Genomic DNA, 20,108 nt, shown 5'->3' with positions numbered 1-20,108 from the left:
TGTTATTTACTCAACAATAACACACAATTATCCTTGTTTTTATTTGTTTAATTCTATAATCACGGGCTTTTTAGCTGTTCCTCAGGAAGTGAATTTCAAAATAAAGTCACCGGAAACAGACGTGGCCTATAAGGGACATAAGCGTCTTTGAGCACCTGTAAAAGCGCTAACAAATTAAATCTATTATTATTATTATTATTATTTTCAACATCATTGCGATACACACCACACACCCACTGAACTGATTACCCAAGATCCTCAGCTAGAAGCTCGGTGATTGGAATGTGTTAATGCGATATGAAATCCGAAAAACATTTTTTTTTAAATAATAATAATAATACTTTATTCCGAGTGTTCTTGCTTTTCTCTTTCAAAGTAATCACATAACGGCATTGTAATACACAGTTCGGCTGCATTACATATTACACATCTGCCTTAGTTATTTATTTATAGAGCCCTGATGAGAAGACCTCTGGACAAACTGGAAGAACTGCCACGGAAACTGAATATGTGACTTGGATCATAAATATATCAGCAATTAAACAACATCTTCAATTTCTCTTCACACAATACGTCTCCTTGCAGTATCAATAGTAATTCGGCTGACTTTTATATTTGATCCAATCGGTAGATAGGTTATATTTACACCATAACGGTGCACAGCTGATAGAAAAGGACTTGTAGTTTTTAAAGATATTACTGATTTTCTTTGAATATAAGAATGTAAATACTGAGTTGAGTAGTCAGGGGTTTTGGGTGATGGGAGACACATCTATGGAATCACAATTTCAATAGCTTACCATTAAATGACGGATATACCTTTATACCGTGATGTTTTACAAATCAGATATTAATGTGTAGAAGTAAAACATGTGAAATAGTATAGCAATATCCCGTAAAATAATGTTAAAACATGAAAAAAACTACACATCTTCAGATGTTATACATACATAAGTGTCCTACACTAATAATACAAAGTTATTATTAGTATGCTATGTGTACCTTGTGTGCACCGCCTAGTGGTTAAAGCACGCTATTTAATTATTTTTGTTGAATAATGTTATTTTTGTTGAATAATGTTCCATCCATCCATCCATCTTCTCCCGCTTATCTGTGGTCGGGTCGCGGAGGTAGCAGTTCCAGCAGAGAGCCCCAAACTGTCTTTTCCCTGGCGACATCAACCAGTTCTGACTGGGGGATCCCAAGGCGCTCCCAGGCCAGCGAAGAGATATAATCCCTCCACCTGGTCCTAGGCCTACCCCTTGGTCTCTTCCCAGCTGGACGTGCCTGGAACACCTCCCTAGGGAGGCGCCCAGGTGGCATCCTAACTAGGTGCCCAAACCACCTCAACTGGCTCCTTTTGATGCGAAGGAGGAACGGTTCAACTCCGAGTCCCTCCCGGATGACTGAACTTCTCACCTTATCCCTAAGGGAGACACCAGCCACCCTGCGGAGAAAACCCATCTCGGCCGCTTGTATCCGCGATCTCGTTCTTTCGGTCATGACCCATCCTTCATGACCATAGGTGAGGGTAGGAACGAAAATGGCCCGGAAGACAGAGAGCTTTGCCTTCTGGCTCAGCTCCCTTTTCGTCACAGCGGTGTGGTAAAGCGACTGCAGTACCGCTCCCGCTGCTCCGATTCTCCGGCCCATCTCACGCTCCATTGTTCCCTCACTCGAGAACAAGACCCCGAGATACTTGAACTCCTTCACTTGTGGTAAGGACTCATTCCCTACTTGGAGTGGACAGTCCATCGGTTTCCTGCTGAGAACCATGGCCTCAGATTTGGAGGTGCTGATCCTCATCCCAGCCGCTTCACACTCGGTTGCGAACCGATCCAGTGAGTGTTGAATAATGTTATTTGATGAAAATAATATTAAGAGTACATACTTTCATAGGGGGAAAGTAGAAGGTCAATGATAGAAATATAGAATGTAAAAAATCAAGAAGATACTGTAAGTGATCTCTACAATAAAACAGTTTAGTGCACGATGTACAAAGATATTAATAGGAGGATGTGCAAAACAGACAAACTAATTAACCTTTATTTAAACATTAAAGAATACTCTAAGTTAAGGTCTTCTTTTAAATAAGAAAAAAGCTTTGGAGCTATCTATCTACAGATAAATATTAAGCCTGACAAAGTACTTAACGCCTAATATATTGCTTTCCTGCAATGTTAACTATGTTGAAGCACTTATTTTAACTGATATTATACACATTAATTATACTCTTATGTATGTAGATAGTATAAGAAATGTGCAGAATATGACAGTTTAATGGTGGAGGTACACACATATTGATAGATGTCTTGTAATGCATTGTTGAGGAACCTGCGACCCAAGTTTTTCATTCATTGCATAACTACACCGTAGTTGTGTATACTATATGTCAATAAACCTTAGAAAATCTTGAAATCTTGAAAGGGATTATAAGGGGAAGCCATAATATACAGTCTTTAATGAACTATTAGTAGAGAATAACGAGTAATTAATATACTTTATAGAGATCTGCAGATAAATGTTTAGTCTTCTCAAGCACCAGCTATCAAATATCTCTACTGATTGTTGGCACTTGACACCTTTCCCTGAATTTTACTCAGGTGTAACTAAAGTCTGATTTAAGGGTTGTTTATATTTCACATCATTAATCAGAATCTGCAAAGTAACTCAAATAAATGTAGTGGAGTAAAAATACCAGGTTAACCTCTGAATTGTAGTGAAGTAGAATTACAAAGTAACAATGAGCTGTCATGTGGGTATATATTAATGCTGCCCATTATGGACACAAGCGATGTTCACCCATGTATTAATTACATGCTTTACATTTGTACTAGGGCTGTCAAACGATTAAACATTTTAATCAGATTAATCACAACTTAAAAATTAATTAATTATGATTAATCATCATTCAAACTTTGTCCAAAATATGCCATTTATTTATGTATATTGTTGTGGGAATGGAAAGATAAATGAAAGAAGGCGGATATATCCATTTAACATACAGTATCTATGTTTATTATAAAAACATTATGTGTGTCAAAATGAAAGACAGCCCACACACCTATCAATCATCAAACCGTGGGGTCTTAATTCATTATGTGTTTATTTCTATCAACGGGGGAGTACTTCAGGAAAGTCGACAAGGGGGCGGCGGCTAGTGGAGTACTTCGTGACTACCGTTGTGATCAGCTGTTTTAGCGCAGTTCTCCAGTGAAGGGGGGGAGTCTCCCTCCGCAGCCGGTTGGCGTAGTTTTGGCACAATTCCGTTGTACGGACCGACGTTAACAGCAGCCCTGTCTGTGCACACGGAGACCGACTCTGTCGTCCGGTGATCTAACCGCCTTCTGGAAAAGCTTCACAAGTAGTCGGTACGCAAATGCGCTTTGTGACACAATGACGGTACGCATTTCAGATTACGTACATAACCTGCGTAACAGTTATGTACCCTGTAGCCTACTACAGCAAAAGCATGAGCAAAAGTATTCTCCGTCGGGACTTCCTGCAACAACACCACGCCGTTATCTTGATTCTGATTGGCCAGAAGACATTATGAAAGATGTTCTATTGAGAAGACGATCACTACGTGACAAAAGTTTTCAAAACCGTTTCTGGTCTTCGGTATTTCCAGGCAAGTGGCTACTGAAATCAATCTTACTAACTGCTGTCTGTGCAATTTACTCCGCGCGAGTTGGCGGACTTTATTTTGCTTACTTTAACATCATTTTTCATGGTGGGGCTAAGCTATTTCTTGGTATGGGTGAAGCCTACCCAGCCATACCCTGGCGCTGCCACTGGTGGGATGTATGGGGCGGGCCATTCTGCACATTCGTTAAATGCGTTAAATATTTTAATGCAATTAATTCAAAAAATGTATTACCGCCGTTAACGCGATCATTTTGACAGCATTAATTTGTGCACACCAATTTGTTTCCTATCGCCTAAACCTCCAGGGGGATGTACACAGTTTAATACTGGCAACTTCTAATTGTGGGAAAAACGAAAACGTCTTCTAAAACTACAATTCCCGGTAGAGACGTGCCATAGAACATGTTGCGAAACCCATGTGCGAAACACAATAGCCAGCATGTGTAGTTCGGTGGGGGGGGGGGGGGGAGTTTGAAGATTAGTCACGGGGTTTGTCAAGCAACAGGATTGTAGTCCCAAACGATAGCTGAGGATTATGGGTAGTGTTGGAGCCAATTTGCTTTGGGTTGTGCACAGGGTTTGTCTATGTGTGTGTGAATGCGTCATCATCCAATCTGCGCACCTGGGAGCACGGGAGGTAATTAACCTATATGTGTGGGCATGGGTAATCAGCTGGGATGAGAGGTTAGAGAGGAAGCCACACGTTTTTCAACGGTGTTGACCGTGATTGTTTGTGTCTGAGCGTGTGCGTGATAGTTATGTTTTAAACAAGATTTGAGTGAGTCTTAAAAGAACATTTTAACCGTGGACAAGTAAATAAAGCATCACAAATTACGTCATGGTGGACCTCATCCTTCACAACAACACACGTTGGGAACTCTGACTGCTAACCTCCATGAGTGGCCTTTTTTGATTAACGATCGCCGCTACAGGTAGTGTAGTGTCTTCGGCCAGCCTAAACTCTGAAAGGTTTTTCGGATATCATATCGCATTAACACCATATCCCAACGTGCATTGTGGCTAAAACATCCAATCACCGAGCTTCAAGCTGAGGATCTTGGGAAATCAGTTCAGTGGGTGTGTGGTGTGTATCGCAATGATGCTCGAAATGTCCCTTATAGGCCTACGTCTGTTTCCGGTGACTTTATTTATGGCTAAAAAGCCCAATATTATAGAATTAAACGAATAAATAAAAACAAGGATAATTGTGTGTTATTGGTGAGTAAATAACAGTGTGTTATTTAGAAAAGAATAACAAATTAGAAGGAAAAAAGATTTTAAAAAATACAGACTTCAGTATTCTGAGGCTCTGAGCCATTTATTTTCCTCACAGACGACAAAAAAAGTCCGACATTATACGATTTAAAATAAAAACAATAATCGTGGCTTGGTATTGAGTAAGAACATGTTTTTATGAACCACACAGCTTCCGGTCTACCAAGACCCGACCGGACAAAAATAAGTGGTGTATCATATGCACGCAAAACTCGGCCTCAGAGCTCAATGGGAATGGTTAGCGTATCATATGCACGCAAAACCGGACTTCTGCGTATTGCACGCATTTCCAATGTGTAGAGTCCTGTCATTTGTACACATACTTCATGTACTTGTACTTCATATAGTAAACAAGTCTCTTTACTCAGGTGTTTTTCCACAGGCCCTGAAAACTGCAGTCATTAAACCGTTCTTAAAAAAGAATAATCTAGATGCTTCAGTAATGAACAATTACAGGCCCATATCAAACCTCCCATTTCTAGGTAAAATCATTGAAAAAGTTGTTTTTCAACAGTTGAGTAATTTCTTGCATTTAAATAACTGTTTTGATGTGTTCCAGTCAGGCTTTCGTCCAAACCACAGCACTGAGACTGCTCTTGTAAAGGTCTTTAATGACATTCACTTAAACACAGACAGTGGCAGAACTTCAGTGTTAGTATTAATAGATCTCAGTGCTGCGTTTGACACTGTTGACCACAGCATATTACTAGACCGACTGGAAAACTGGGTGGGACTTTCGGAAACAGTTCTAAATTGGTTTGAATCCTACTTAAAGGACAGAAACAAGGACAGAAACATCTTTGTTTCTATAACCCTTCAGGCTCATCAAGATCCCTCCGCTTCGCGCTCCCTGATCAGCCTGTGGGGTGTTATTTATTATTATAAATTATTTATTTTCCCCCTAGTTTGAGCCGGGCTGCATTTCCTGATGAAAAAACAAACCGATTGTTTTTGTAGTTGTAGCTTTGTAAACGCCAACGTGGATTAAACAACATTATGTTGTTAAATAAAACATGGTGATGCTTTGTAAATGATTACATGTCTCTTATTTAGCACAGAATATGATCCTATCCGTGACATATGGATCTTAACAAAGATCCGCTAAATCAGATACCTGTATCAGCTGTTTATTTCACTTGAGTTCCAGTGTGGCAGCTTTTTAATCACTGCTCCCCCTGGTGGATCCATGATCCATTGCAGCTGGTTTCATTATAATTTATCAAGGAGGCGTATCAAGTCTGAAACGTATTCACTACGTCATGCGGGGGGTTTTCCTTTCAGCGAGGATCGAGGTAGGGACGTGCAAAATGTGGTGCTACATCTGTAACTCACTAAAAAAGTGATGTGCATCCCTGGCTATAGAGCCATTTTGCATGCGGTAATTATGAAACCCCGGAAATATCCCATTTTTCACAAGACCGGACAAGTGTGCAAAGAATCTCCATCTTTTGAGCCTGCTAAGGCCCTCAAAAAAGGCAATTCATTTGGTAGACAAAAAATGATAAAAATAAAAAAAGAATCACAAAGATTTCAATAGGTCTTCGCTCCGACTCTGTCGGGCTCAGGCCCTAATAAGTGATATTTTGCGGGTTGTAATACAGAAGAAAATTCAATAGCTAAAAGGTGATATCCCTGAGCGGCTGCATAGCTGAGTGGTTTGAGCTGGCAGCCAAACTTTGTGCTCAGTCCTTACTAAGGAGTCTTCTTACACCAGCCATCCCCCCTTTCAACATTGCCATTCTCTAGTCAAGGCTAAACTGGCCCAAAACAATCTTAAAATGAAAAAGTTAAATCATGGGAAAGTTACTCACAGCAAAGAAAGAAAAACAATTTGATTGAAAACTTCTTGCCAAAACATTACACATGAGGTCAGTATTTCCCCCGATACACCCCATAGTGCATTTCTAGTATTACCACTATGTATAACCCTGTGCTGCATACTTTACTTGTGCTTATGTAGTAGCAGGTCTTGTGCATTTTGCATTTGAAGAGCTCCAATCCCATAATGGAGTAAATGGTGACCATGAAGAGGACAAGTAGGGTGATGTGAAAGAGGGGCAGCATGGACTTCAGTATGGAGTTCATCACCACTTGAAGGCCTGGGGATGAACAAGAATAAACCAAATCAGTAATACTTAATGTCATAAACCTTTATTACCGATATGTAATTATTATTGTTACTAGCATGATGAAATTATATAGTTTAATTGTAGGCGAGAGTGGGGTAAAATGAACCAATTTGTACTTATGTTGTCCTGTAGACAAGGAAAATTGAGATAGAAGTCAAATGAGAACAACAACCTTTACTTCAGGATGTCTTCTGTCAATGAAAATGAAAATAATGCATCTATCACAAAGGGCCATAAAAATATGACTTCTCAAAATAAGTGGTCTTGTGGCTTAACTTGCACCATCTAAGGCAGGGGTGCCCAACCTTTTTTGAACCGAGAGCTACTTTTAAAGTTGCCAGTCTGCTGAGATCTACCAGTCCAAATGGAGAGGCGTATCCATTACTGACAGCCTACTACCAGGTAAATACACACTTCTACTTGTATAAAACTGACCTTTGTACAATTAATACTTCATAAAATACTGCAGATCCTTTTTCTTACCTCTTTCTAATCTACACACATACAAGTATTTAACTGAAGTTACACAACAGTGTTGTTGATACAGAGTTGGAGTTTATTCACACGTCACTACAGTGGGTAATGTTTTCAAGAAACATTGAACAGTGCTGCCACATATGACACAGGAAAAAAAGAAAATACTCTGAACCCTTTCTTTGCCATTATATAAAAATAGTGTTGCTTCAAAAGTATAAATGAGGCTTACTAATAAGACAACTCAGATCTGAAGCTACACAGGAATCTGCTGCAACAGTGCAATAACAAAGATAAAATTAATAGAATCAAACCCTTTTGTTGTTGCATTTTAGTAGATTATAAAAAGAAATGCCTTCAAAATAGGATGCAAGCAACAGTAGTTTCTTAACCTGAATTGATAATAGACTATAATCAATTTAAGTTTGCATTCTTATACCATTTTGTACAATAATTATAATGACTAAGTTCAAACAAACTAAAACTCACAGCTGATTAATAACGGTATCTAACTTGAGTTTTTATTATATCAAAAACCAGGAATGCTTCTTTCACAACTTCGCCGTCTTTGAAAGACTTCATGTGTTTCTCAAGAACGTGACTGACACGATAAGATGCTCTGGTAGCAGCCTTGCTCTTGTTGTTGGGCCTGGTGAAAATGGACTGCTGTGCATTTAGCTGTCCTTTCAGGCCCCTCCCCTTTTGGGAGCGTAGGGCAGAATTAGGAGGGAATTCCGTCTCGTAGCGTTTGTGCACTGTTTTGAAATGCCGCTCCTAAATTACCCTTCTTCGATAAAGCCACGCTCGCATTGCAGATGAGACAGATGGACTTTGAATTGGAATAGATAAAAATAATCATCCTCCCACTCGGAGTGAAAATTATATATGTTTTGCTTCTGCCATAATTGCGGTCTTGTGTGTGTGCGGACTGTCACTCCTGTTGACACAGACAAAGTCAGCGAAATACTGCCCACTGCCCACCAGCCACGCCCCGACACATGGGGTCACGCCGGCCAATCACAAAGCTTTGATGCGTTCAATGCATTATTCTGGCACAGGAAGATTATGTCATAGGACATTAACAATAAAACAGAATATTGTTGTTCTATTTTTAGACACATCTCGCGATCGACTGGGAATCTCCTCGCGATCGACCGGTCGATCGCGGGGAGATTCCCTAGATCGACTGGTTGGGCACCCCTGATCTAAGGGGTAAGTTAGAGACTTCTTCATGTCTCTTCTACATCAACATGTGTCCCCTCTTCTTCATGTCTCTTCTACATCAACATGTGTCCCCTCTTCTTCATGTCTCTTCTACATCAACATGTGTCCCCTCTTCTTCATGTCTCTTCTACATCAACATGTGTCAACTCTTCTCCATGTCTCTTCTACATCAACATGTGTCACCTCTTCTCCATGTCTCTTCTACATCAACATGTGTCCCCTCTTCTTCATGTCTCTTCTACATCAAAATGTGTCCCCTCTTCTTCATGTCTCTTCTACATCAAAATGTGTCCCCTCTTCTTCATGTCTCTTCTACATCAACATGTGTCCCCTCTTCTTCATGTCTCTTCTACATCAACATGTGTCCCCTCTGTGGAAAGAGACTCTGAAAGTTTCAGGAACAAAGATTCTCTTTCTTTTTGATCCATTTTTATAAAAACCTGTCTGAAAATGAGCTGATCAGATTTTGGCCACTTTGTGATGTCATTACGATGTTTTGTCTTGTGTAACCATTAGCCAATCAGCAACCAAGGTAACCCCCCCCCCCTTATCACCTGAATCTCATCCTAGAGCACCATTGTGTTCTTTTTAACCAAATCTCTCTCAGAGGGGCGTGGGGAGGGGCTCCTTATTTCCATCTAAACCAGGGGTGTCAAACTCAATTTCATCGTGGGCCACATTCGCATAGAGTTTGCACTCAAAGGGCCGGTTGTAACTATATAAATATATAGTATATTTATAAAATAATGTATTATATTACATTATTGCCTCTGAATTGGATTATTATCGGATAGGATAATAACTTAGTAATGAACTACGTCTGAAAGCAGAAATCCAGGGCAAATAATTGCAAGTCTCTTCAGGGACATGTAGTTTATGGGCAACCTGCTTCTGTAAAGTGGCATGTAACCGTATAATAAACGTATTATATTCTTTGCAAGCTCTTGCGGGGCCACATAAAATGAAGTTGCGGGCCGGATTTGGCCCCCGGGCCTTGAGTTTGAGACCCCTGATCTAAAGTAACAGACAGAAAATCAGCACTTTTGAAACAGAAGGGATTATGGGATGCTACAATGCATGATCTGTTTGGTATTTCGAGCAAAACACTCCAGAGACATGTTTTGTATTTATCTGAGACTTATAATATATTGATGAAAAACAGTATAATAGGGGAACTTTAAGTATTATCTCTACATCCGGGTTCATGCAGCCAGGCTGAGTGTTCTCTTCTTTCAAATGACACCCTGCGGTGTGACTTTTAGTCTTTCAACGTCTAGGCTTGAATCTTACTTGAAGTAAAAAGGCCTGTGGTTGGAGATGATATGCATTTTTTATTTTGTATTCCTGCGTGTGCTTTAGCTGGCCAGTGGCTAAATTACATTAGTTCCACATATCGCGCTGCTATAGCCAATAAATTGTAATATTATAAACCTCTATTTTGGAGGGGTGGCCACAGGGGGGACCCAGGTCAGCATTACGGGGTTACTGACCCCCCCCCACCTAGAACCGCCCCTAACCCTTACAATCGTAACGATACCCATCCCTACACACAAGTCATTGATAGGTAGGCTATGTGTGGAATAGGAATAGTGATGTGATTATTTGCAACCTGCAGTACAAATAGTAGTTAATGTTGATTCATATATTTTCATTAAATAAAAAAAACAATTACATTGTTTTACTAGTAGGCCTATTTGTTTGAATTAGGCCTAATTTTCTACATTGACACAGGATCATCTGCCAATACAAGCACTTTAGTTCATGTTTAATCCGGTGTGAAATATAAAATGTGTATTGTTCTTATTTATTTTATGTTTTTACAACTATATACAATCAATCTTTCCTGTTGTTGTTTCCACAATGTTTAAGACGTAAACAACCAATCAGTTGTGTAAACTGAAATAACAGAGACTTAACTGCAGTGCCTCATGGGGGGTTACGTTGAACCACTGGCTCACTTCACCCCTCAGCCACTTTTTGGAAAGGAACTATCTATCTTAGTCCTTCATGGTAATCTTTAGCTAAATGATACACATGGTTTTACACCTTGCTGAATATGTATGCTACATATTTTCAGACCTGGATACATTTTCTTTGACATAACATTAATTATACCTGACTTGTTGAACATTTACTTGTACTAAAAAACACATTTATCACTTTACCACGTGCTTCTCTCCATCACAGCCAAATATAAATGGTAGGTGCTTCCTGAAGTTATGGTCACAAATGTGCAGTTCTCTAGACAAAGGGGTTGGGTCAACTTACCCACTGGCTCATCTACCCCACTCTCCTACAGAAACTATATTTACTCACTCGGAACTCCAGAAACCAGCCGAAGAGGTCTGAGGACCCTGAAGGCCCGCAGAGCTTTCATGTCAAAGCCTCCACCTTTCTCTCCGACCGGAGCCTCCACCCCACTGATGTGGTTGATGGCATCCACTACCACAGTGAACAAGCTGTAACAATAAAAACATGATGTTTTCTTTGGTAGTGACACATTATGGTTGCTTATCTATATAACAATGTGCATTGCTTACCCAACTGATACACACACAAAGTCCAACATGTTCCAGCAGTTTCTTAAGTATGCATCAGCATGAAAAAGAAATCCATAGGCAACGATCTTCAGGAAACATTCTATTGAGAAGATGATGAGGAAGATGTACTCGAGGCTTTCCTGTAAAACAACAAAGGCATTTCTTTGAATATGCCTTACTTTGTGAATTAGCCTTAAGCAACTTTTATAAGTCAGTGTTATATCATGCATAGGTTTTTTTTAAATAATTTTTTGACAACATTCTGTTATATTAATAAAATGAATAATAATACAATAATAGATTATAAATTAGACATTAACCTCTCAATTTTTGTTTCAACTGTTTAGCGAGAAAATCCCAGCAAATGTTTCTTTATGAGAGTTTGATGTTGCGCCCGCTAGTCTACCGTTGGTCTACCTCACTTACAAACTGAAATGTTTTAAAGTTCCCCTAATATACACTTTTCCAACAATATAACAACAGGTCCAACAACTGTTCCAACAGGTCTCAGATATACAGTCCCCTCCAAAGCTATTGGAACAGCGAGGCCAATTCCTTTATTTTTGCTGTACACTGAAAACAATTAGGTTTGACATCAAAAGATGGATATGAGACAAAAGGTCAGTGTTTCAGCTTTTCATTCCAGGTATTAACATCTAGATCTGTTAAACAACTGAGAAGAAAGCACCTTTTGTTTAAACCCACCCATTTTCCAAGTGAGCAAAAGTATAGGAACAGAGACTTAAAATGGTGTGAAAAGTGAATAATACGAAGTATTTAGTTGCAAATCCTTTGCTTGCATGACTGCATCAAGCCTGCAACGCTTTGACATCACCAAACGTTTGCATTCTTCTTCTTTGTGATGGCCAATATTCTGAAACCCCAATAGTTAAAAACATTTGAACTTTCTGACAACCCAATATCCTGAAAACAGGGCCTTAAGTAGTTTCCTTGCACAAACGCATGACCTGCCTCTGGTTGGGTTATCTGATTCAGCATGGCTAAACCTAACCATTTCCTCCAAACAACTCAAGTACTTGCCAATGAGAGGAAGAGCAGGGCAGGTCATGCCGTCCCATTAGTAAAACAAATTATTGTAAATGTCCAATATCATCCTGAATAATAATAAACCATGTGGCAAACTGCAGACTGATTTTAACATGGGTCAAGGTGAGCTTCTCCTGACTGAGGAGAGCTTATGGCCTACTTTGGAATGGAACAAAAAGTTAATTGGTAAACATGGGCTGACCCTAACCGTATGGCTGTCCTGAAGGCACACAAGGGTCCCAACTTTGTCTTAAAACAAGTGTCAGTGTTGCTGTATAATACAAAAAACAAGCAGGCAGACGCACCAGATTGCTGTTGGTGTTGTTGCTGTCTTCCTCAGGCATGGGCAGGTACACGGCCAGGGCCACGCAGTTGGCAAAGATTGCCAGTAGGATTATGATTTCAAATGGTCTGAAAGTGATTTATAGGAAGCTTCTATGCCATAGTAGTTCACAGACATTACCAAATTAACGTGCAAACAACTTGACATACACGCACACACACACGCACACACACACGCACACACACGCACACACACACACACACACACACACACACCCACCCAGGGCCGGCCCTAGACTTTTGGGGGCCCTAAGCAAGCTTTGGCTTGGGGGGCCCCCTCACTCTAGCGCGTTCTCACTACACACAACACAGAACCAACTTTTGTCTTATGATGTTAGCATAAGCACACATATTGTATAAATAACAATGTAAACACCGTGGACCTAACCTCCTGTAGGGGGGTCCGGGGGCATGGTCCCCCGGAAAGATTTTTTTTTAAATATTGAAGTTAAAAGCATCAATGTGGTGCACTTTGAGAGCAAAATGAAGAGATCTATGGATACATCTCTCAACACCCATATAAAACAGAACTGTAAACAGATTTTTCTTAATGGATATTTTACAAATCAATCCCCTTTTAAAACTGTATTCTTGTTTTGTCATATAGTATTTCATAACTGTTAAGGTAGCTTCTAGCTTCATGTCGAACAGTAAGTCAACATTTCCCAGAGAGCTTTCTTTGAAATCACCAGGTAACGCTAAAAAACATTACATTTAGATTGTATGACAAAGTGTTTATTTAATATATCTGGCTTGCTATAGCTACTTGCTAACGGTTTAGCTTACCCCCGCGATTCAAAGTAACGTCAACGTAGCTGTAATTTATGCTTTGCTTACATGTTCGCATAACTTGGATGTTTACTGACATTTACATACCTTGTTTACCTGGCTCAAGTGGTGGCTCTGGGGTTGTTGTGTGAGCCACCACTTGAGAATTGTCGTATTTTTTAAGAAAATGTTTTCTTATGTCCATCTTCAAAAACTCTGAGTCCGACTGACAGTTTAAACATTGTCACAGCTCACAGGATAGGTACCTGTCAGCCAATAAGACAGATATTTATTTCCATTCAACTCTCTGGTTGGTCTGGTGTCTTGCCTGTGTTGCATTCACTGAACACAGGAAATTAACCTGAACAAAAATATAAACGCAACACTTTTGTTTTTGCTCCCATTTTTCATGAGATGAACTCAAAGATCTAAAACATTTTCTATATACACAAAATAACCATTTCTCTCAAATATTGTTCACAAATCTGAAAAAATCTGTGTTAGTGAGCACTTCTCCTTTGCCGAGATAATCCATCCCACCTCACAGGTGTGGCATATCAAGATGCTGATTAGACAGCATGATTATTGCACAGGTGTGCCTTAGGCTGGCCACAATAAAAGGCCACTCTAAAATGTTCAGTTTTATCACACAGCACAATGCCACAGATGTCGCAAGTTTTGAGGGAGCGTGCAATTGGCATGCTGACAGCAGGAATGTCCACCAGAGCTGTTGCCCGTGAATTGAATGTTCATTTCTCTACCATAAGCCGTCTCCAATGGCGTTTCAGAGAATTTGGCAGTACATCCAACCGGCCTCACAACCGCAGACCACGTGTAACCACACCAGCCCAGGACTTCCACATCCAGCATGTTCACCTCCAAGATCGTCTGAGACCAGCCACTCGGACAGCTGCTGCAACAATCGCTTTGCATAACCAAAGAATTTCTGAACAAACTGTCAGAAACCGTCTCAGGGAAGCTCATCTGCATGCTCGTCGTCCTCATCGGGGTCTCGACCTGACTCCGGTTCGTTGTCGTAACCGACTTGAGTGGGCAAATGCTCACATTCGATGGCGTCTGGCACGTTGGAGAGGTGTTCTCTTCACGGATGAATCCCGGTTTTCACTGTTCAGGGCAGATGGCAGACAGCGCGTGTGGCGTCGTGTGGGTGAGCGGTTTTCTGATGTCAATGTTGTGAATCGAGTGGCCCATGGTGGTGGTGGGGTTATGGTATGGGCAGGCGTATGTTATGGACGACGAACACAGGTGCATTTTATTGATGGCATTGTGAATGCACAGAGATACCGTGACGAGATCCTGAGGCCCATTGTTGTGCCATTCATCCACGACCATCACCTCATGTTGCAGCATGATAATGCACGGCCCCATGTTGCAAGGATCTGTACACAATTCCTGGAGGCTGAAAACATCCCAGTTCTTGCATGGCCAGCATACTCACCGGACATGTCACCCATTGAGCATGTTTGGGATGCTCTGGATCGGCGTATACGACAGCGTGTTCCAGTTCCTGCCAATATCCAGCAACTTGGCACAGCCATTGAAGAGGAGTGGACCAACATTCCACAGGCCACAATCAACAACCTGATCAACTCTATGCGAAGGAGATGTGTTGCACTGCGTGAGGCAAATGGTGGTCACACCAGATACTGACTGGTTTTCGGACCCCCCCAGACCCCCCCAATAAAGCAAAACTGCATGTTTCAGAGTGGCCTTTTATTGTGGCCAGCCTAAGGCACACCTGTGCAATAATCATGCTGTCTAATCAGCATCTTGATATGCCACACCTGTGAGGTGGGATGGATTATCTCGGCAAAGGAGAAGTGCTCACTATCACAGATTTTTTCAGATTTGTGAACAATATTTGAGAGAAATGGTTATTTTGTGTATATAGAAAATGTTTTAGATCTTTGAGTTCATCTCATGAAAAATGGGAGCAAAAACAAAAGTGTTGCATTTATATTTTTGTTCAGTGTACATTCCTGCCGTCCTCTCTAGTGTCATGACGAGGTTCAGGTAAAGCACGGTTAATGTATTATATGATTGACTCAATCATATAATATATGACTTTGAGAGTAGGCACTCTACGCATATTAACAAAATTAATTAAACATACTTACTGAGATTATTCAATTTAAATAAAAAAAATTCAATTTTTTGTTGTTGTTGCTATGGGGCCCTTAGTGGCTGCGGAGCCCTAAGCGGCCGCTTATGTCGCTTAATGGGTCGGGCCGGCTCTGCACACACACACACACACACACACACACACACACACACACACACACACACACACACACACACACACACACACACACACACACACACACACACACACACACATACAACTACATCTGTGATAAAAATAGAACATTGAACATTTTACAATTACTGCATGTTAATCTACGATAGCTACAATCACCTAAAACCTTATGGTATATTTCTGATCCAACCCTTTGGAGGAGGATACTTCCACTCCACAATGCTGATGCAGGCCTTGCGGAAGGGATTCCTCAGTGTCAGGAAGAGGAGAGAGCGTGCAGGCCTTGGGTTCCCTCCTGTAGCCATCAGCTTCTTCAGCTTCTCTTTTTGTTTTCTCTTCAGAGTTTCCTCATCCATGATGTAGGATGACAATGGTGAACCGCTGCTCTCTGCCATCGCAGCTTCAAGAAAGTATTTGTACCAACTTTACTTGAATTGGAGGAGATATTCCAAAAGGTCTGTCGAAGTGTTTTTCAAAATGCAGTCGTCTTGTTTGCTATGTCTGTCCACTTATCTGTTACCGTTCTCAACTTGTCTCAATCATCTCTGTCACACTCTCTCTCTGATGGCTGGCCTGAGCTCCCTCTCTTTCTCTGTCTCTGTCTGTGGAATGGCAGCTGTCCCCTCGACTTGTAAGGGATTGGTTTACTGAGCAGCTGTTTGGTCAAGAGAATAAATATAGACAATGAGCATGGTGCTTGTAGCATAGGGTGACAAAGGAGAACATTTGCACAGATATAGTCTTGGTACAGAAGGTGGGCTGAGGGAGTAATGGAATACATGTAACGCTGTTAAAATATTCTGTTACAGTTACAAAATCAGGTCCTCCTCAGATTACTAGCAGAATGTTACAATACAATTTAAAATAAAGAAAGATATATTACGTTACATATGTCCAAACTTCACAAGTGTAACAACATCAAGTGAAGCCACAGCGAGTCCCAGTATTCTAATGTGTGCTTGGTGCACGCTTTCACTGGGGGGAAATGTTGCCATCATGTTTGTGCTCCAAGGGACAGAAGGGAACAACACTACCGTTCAGTCCAGCCTAAAATATACTGTCATTATCCAAAGAAGCCTTTTCACGTATAGACCAACCAATAAGAAATTACACAGGAATCTAGTTAGATAAAGTCTACGGTAGCTAACTTTTCTACAAGCTACTATGCATGTAACTAGCTACTGAAAAGATCAAAATAATAATTTTGACAATTGCTATGCTTACTTTCTGTCAAAACATGTGAATCAATGTGAAAATACTCTATCGCTTAAACATTTCTTTCAAGTGACTTAATTCGCAAGCAGCGACTTATTGGGTGGCCATTTTCTTCCAGTATTAAAGTAACTATTAAGCAGATAAGGGTGGGGTACGTTATAATGAAGGGAATTTATATGTATTCTTATTTTTGGTCCAAAACATTGGTATTGTTTCATTTGTGTTGTGTTCAAAATTCCAGGAAAGACAGACAACTTCTAAGTTTAACTATTTATTATAAGGGAGCAAAATATATATATCACTTGGCCAAGGACTCTGTCACGTCATAGAAATCACAGCCAGCAAAGCTGTTAACTGTAACCACTATTTCCGGAAAGAGCCCCGAACCTTGTGCGTGCATACATTTTTATTACACAGGGCGATGCCCGTACATTTATGATTGGTCAAGACTAGCTGAAGAGATACCGCGGTTTGGACTTGGTTCTCTTTGGTTGGTGCACAGTCTCAGATAGAGTCTCTTGGCAACACGACCTTCCAATCAAGCATTCGGCCGGCCTGTGGGAAGTCCCTCCCTTCTCTGGCACCATCATACGTAATTGTTTCGCTAACGTTTCTACAGAGAAAAATGGAATCTTCATAAGGCTGCTTCCTAGCTATGTGTGGGAGCGGAGCTCACCCAAAGCTCAAGGTCGGAGTGATGTCCTGTTTATGAATAACTCTGTATTCTTTCAGTGTCTGCACCTGACCTTGCTACTCTGTATTGCAGGCTGAAGACATCTATTTATTCCAAAGTCATAGCAACATCTCATGAGCACAAATAAGCAAATAATTTAATAATAAGAATCAGTCTTTCTAATGTTATATACAAATAGACTCCACAAATCCCTCCTTTCACACCTTTTTGTGGATCTAATATACGTATTATTACTTTTACTGCGTCTCTGGTGTAATTTATGAATCTCCGCTGGTTATAGTAGATATAGTTCACCCCATCCACATCCTTGTTGATTGTGGGACAGAGGAATATTTATTCAAAACGATGGGTTACATATTGTAACCCTGGTTATATAAGCACAGGTAGAGCCCTCTACTGGACTCTATGGGTACTACCCTTAACCATGCTATGCGAGCATTCACATACTGAGTTGCATAAACGTAGCAGGCCAATCGGGGCGAGCCTACCCTGAATGTGCGTGCATACCCAAAGTATATAAGGCGGCTACGCCTCCTGGCTGTCATCCTACACCCTCTCAGCGGAGCGGCATAGAATAGAAAGGACAGGGCCCCTAGTAAGAGGGCTCCGCCCCTCTATGGGTACAGTGGTGGAGCCCCTGATGGGTAAACGCCTCTGTCGTTCACAACATCGACCCATCACACTGCCCCTGACCGGCTTTTAGTCCCCACACTCACACACGCTCACCTTGTGTAGAGTGTGCATGGAAAATAGTGAGGAAGGCGAGGAGCGCCCTCTAGTCCTGTACGGGGTTTACGGAATACTACTTTTCCCGGGTCCCTAAGGCGCATGGGAAAACATGAGCGCACTACAGATGTAGCGCTTCATTTCAGACAGTTTGGTACATTTAGAACAGATAAAAAATGTGCGATTAATCGCGATTAAATATTTTTAATCGACTGACAGCCCTAAATGTCATGTAATCTTAAAGAGCTCATTATACCCGACTGTCCCACTAGGGCATAGGTCAGTAACAGGCGGACATTAATAAGGGATTTAATATTTCTATTTGAACCGCTGCCGACAGGGGGCGAAAGAGAGGAGTGAGCGATACAGGGAGAGAAACACAGAAGAAGAGACGAGAGAGAGAGATACAGGGAGAGAAACACAGAAGAAGAGACGAGAGAGAGATACAGGGAGAGAAACACAGAAGAAGAGACGAGAGAGAGATACAGGAGAGAAACACAGAAGAAGAGACGAGAGCGCGGCAGAGAGAAGCGGAGAGGAGAGTGAACAGGCGTGTTAGCGGCAGACAGGGAGAGACAAATAATTACACATGGCGCTCTCCAAGAAGAGGAACGTGGACAGTGAGAACAGAGCTTTGAACCCTGAGTGGACTCATTCATGTTCATCCTGCCCACTGGGAGCACAGAGCCAGTGTGTCTCATTTGTTCAGAGACCGTGGCGCTCATTCAAAGGGCCAAAACGCCACTATGAGACAAAACACAGTGTTTGACCAAACATTCCCTCAAGTCAGAACTGAGGTCACAGAAAATAAGCAGTCTCAGAGCCCAATATGATCAGTCCACCAGGATCAACATTAAAACCAAATATGGTTCCAGTGCAGGCTAACCGAGGCTAACCAATGAGCACCTGCATGTGTATGAGAATGTCCCTGACACCCTTTCAGCCCAGATCTAAACTCCTGGCAGGACAACAAGCTCCAGCTCAATATAAGAGGGAAAGAAAGAGAAACTTTAAAACTGTTCAATTGTTATGATGTGTAAAGACTGATATTGTTCTATAATCGTCTGAAACTGTTAAGTCATGATGTGAAACTCAAGCTGCTGCTATACTTTATTTTATTTATCTAAAATTAAGCACTTTTAAGATGCACACATTTTCAAAAGTTATTTTATTTATTTTCTCTATTTCATTTTTAAATGCAGCCCGAGAGGAACATTACACATATCCACAGTACTTACTGTATATCTGTAGAGTTCAATGTTAATTGACAATAGATATTGTTGTTTATGAATTGTACTTCCTTTATTTGATTGGCAGTCAGTTGTTGATTACATGCAGACGTTGATAAAGCTGCAGCTACTTCAATATATATCACACTAATTCATAAAGCAAGTTAGACATTTTGATGTTCCGGACCTTTGCATGGGGAGATTTTCTCTAACTGGACCTCAGAATCAGCTTCCAGTTTGTGTTAGGGCGGCAGACACCCTATCCGTTTTTTAAAAGTCAGTTTAAGACCTTCCTTTTTGATAAAGCTTATAGTTAGGGCTGATTAGATTCAGCCCCTAGTTTTGGTGCTATAGGCTTAGACTGTCGGGGGACACCTTACTTCTTCCTTCTCTCTGTCTGTACCTGTGCACTCTCATGTTCCGAATATCCAGCTTTAACAAAATGTCTCTTTGGTGTCTGTCTACGCCGGGTTCCTGAGTTGTGGATCCTGAGTCGTGGCGGTGCCTGCTCCTCTGGTC

At 41.0% G+C, this 20,108-nt stretch overlaps 1 protein-coding gene across 2 annotated transcripts in view; it reads right to left on the bottom strand.

Moving 5' to 3' along the window:
* LOC117535431 (dihydropyridine-sensitive L-type skeletal muscle calcium channel subunit alpha-1-like) overlaps window positions 1-16,301 on the bottom strand; it is a 92,148-nt gene extending 75,847 nt beyond the window's left edge. For both annotated transcript variants that reach the window (XM_034199875.1, XM_034199876.1), the window contains exons 1-5: window positions 15,933-16,301; window positions 12,643-12,748; window positions 11,291-11,430; window positions 11,067-11,209; window positions 6,870-7,022 (exon numbers count right to left, since the gene is read on the bottom strand). In XM_034199875.1, coding sequence (XP_034055766.1) covers window positions 6,870-7,022; window positions 11,067-11,209; window positions 11,291-11,430; window positions 12,643-12,748; window positions 15,933-16,120 — 730 coding nt within the window. In that variant the 5' untranslated portion in view covers window positions 16,121-16,301. The remainder of the gene's footprint in view (window positions 1-6,869; window positions 7,023-11,066; window positions 11,210-11,290; window positions 11,431-12,642; window positions 12,749-15,932) is intronic.
* Between the last annotated feature and the right edge of the window lie 3,807 nt (window positions 16,302-20,108).

Source organism: Gymnodraco acuticeps, unplaced genomic scaffold, assembly GCF_902827175.1.
Source record: "Gymnodraco acuticeps unplaced genomic scaffold, fGymAcu1.1, whole genome shotgun sequence".
NCBI lineage: Eukaryota > Metazoa > Chordata > Actinopteri > Perciformes > Bathydraconidae > Gymnodraco > Gymnodraco acuticeps.
The sequence above is the reverse complement of the archived record's forward strand: the minus strand, read 5'-3'. Positions and strand labels throughout refer to the sequence as shown.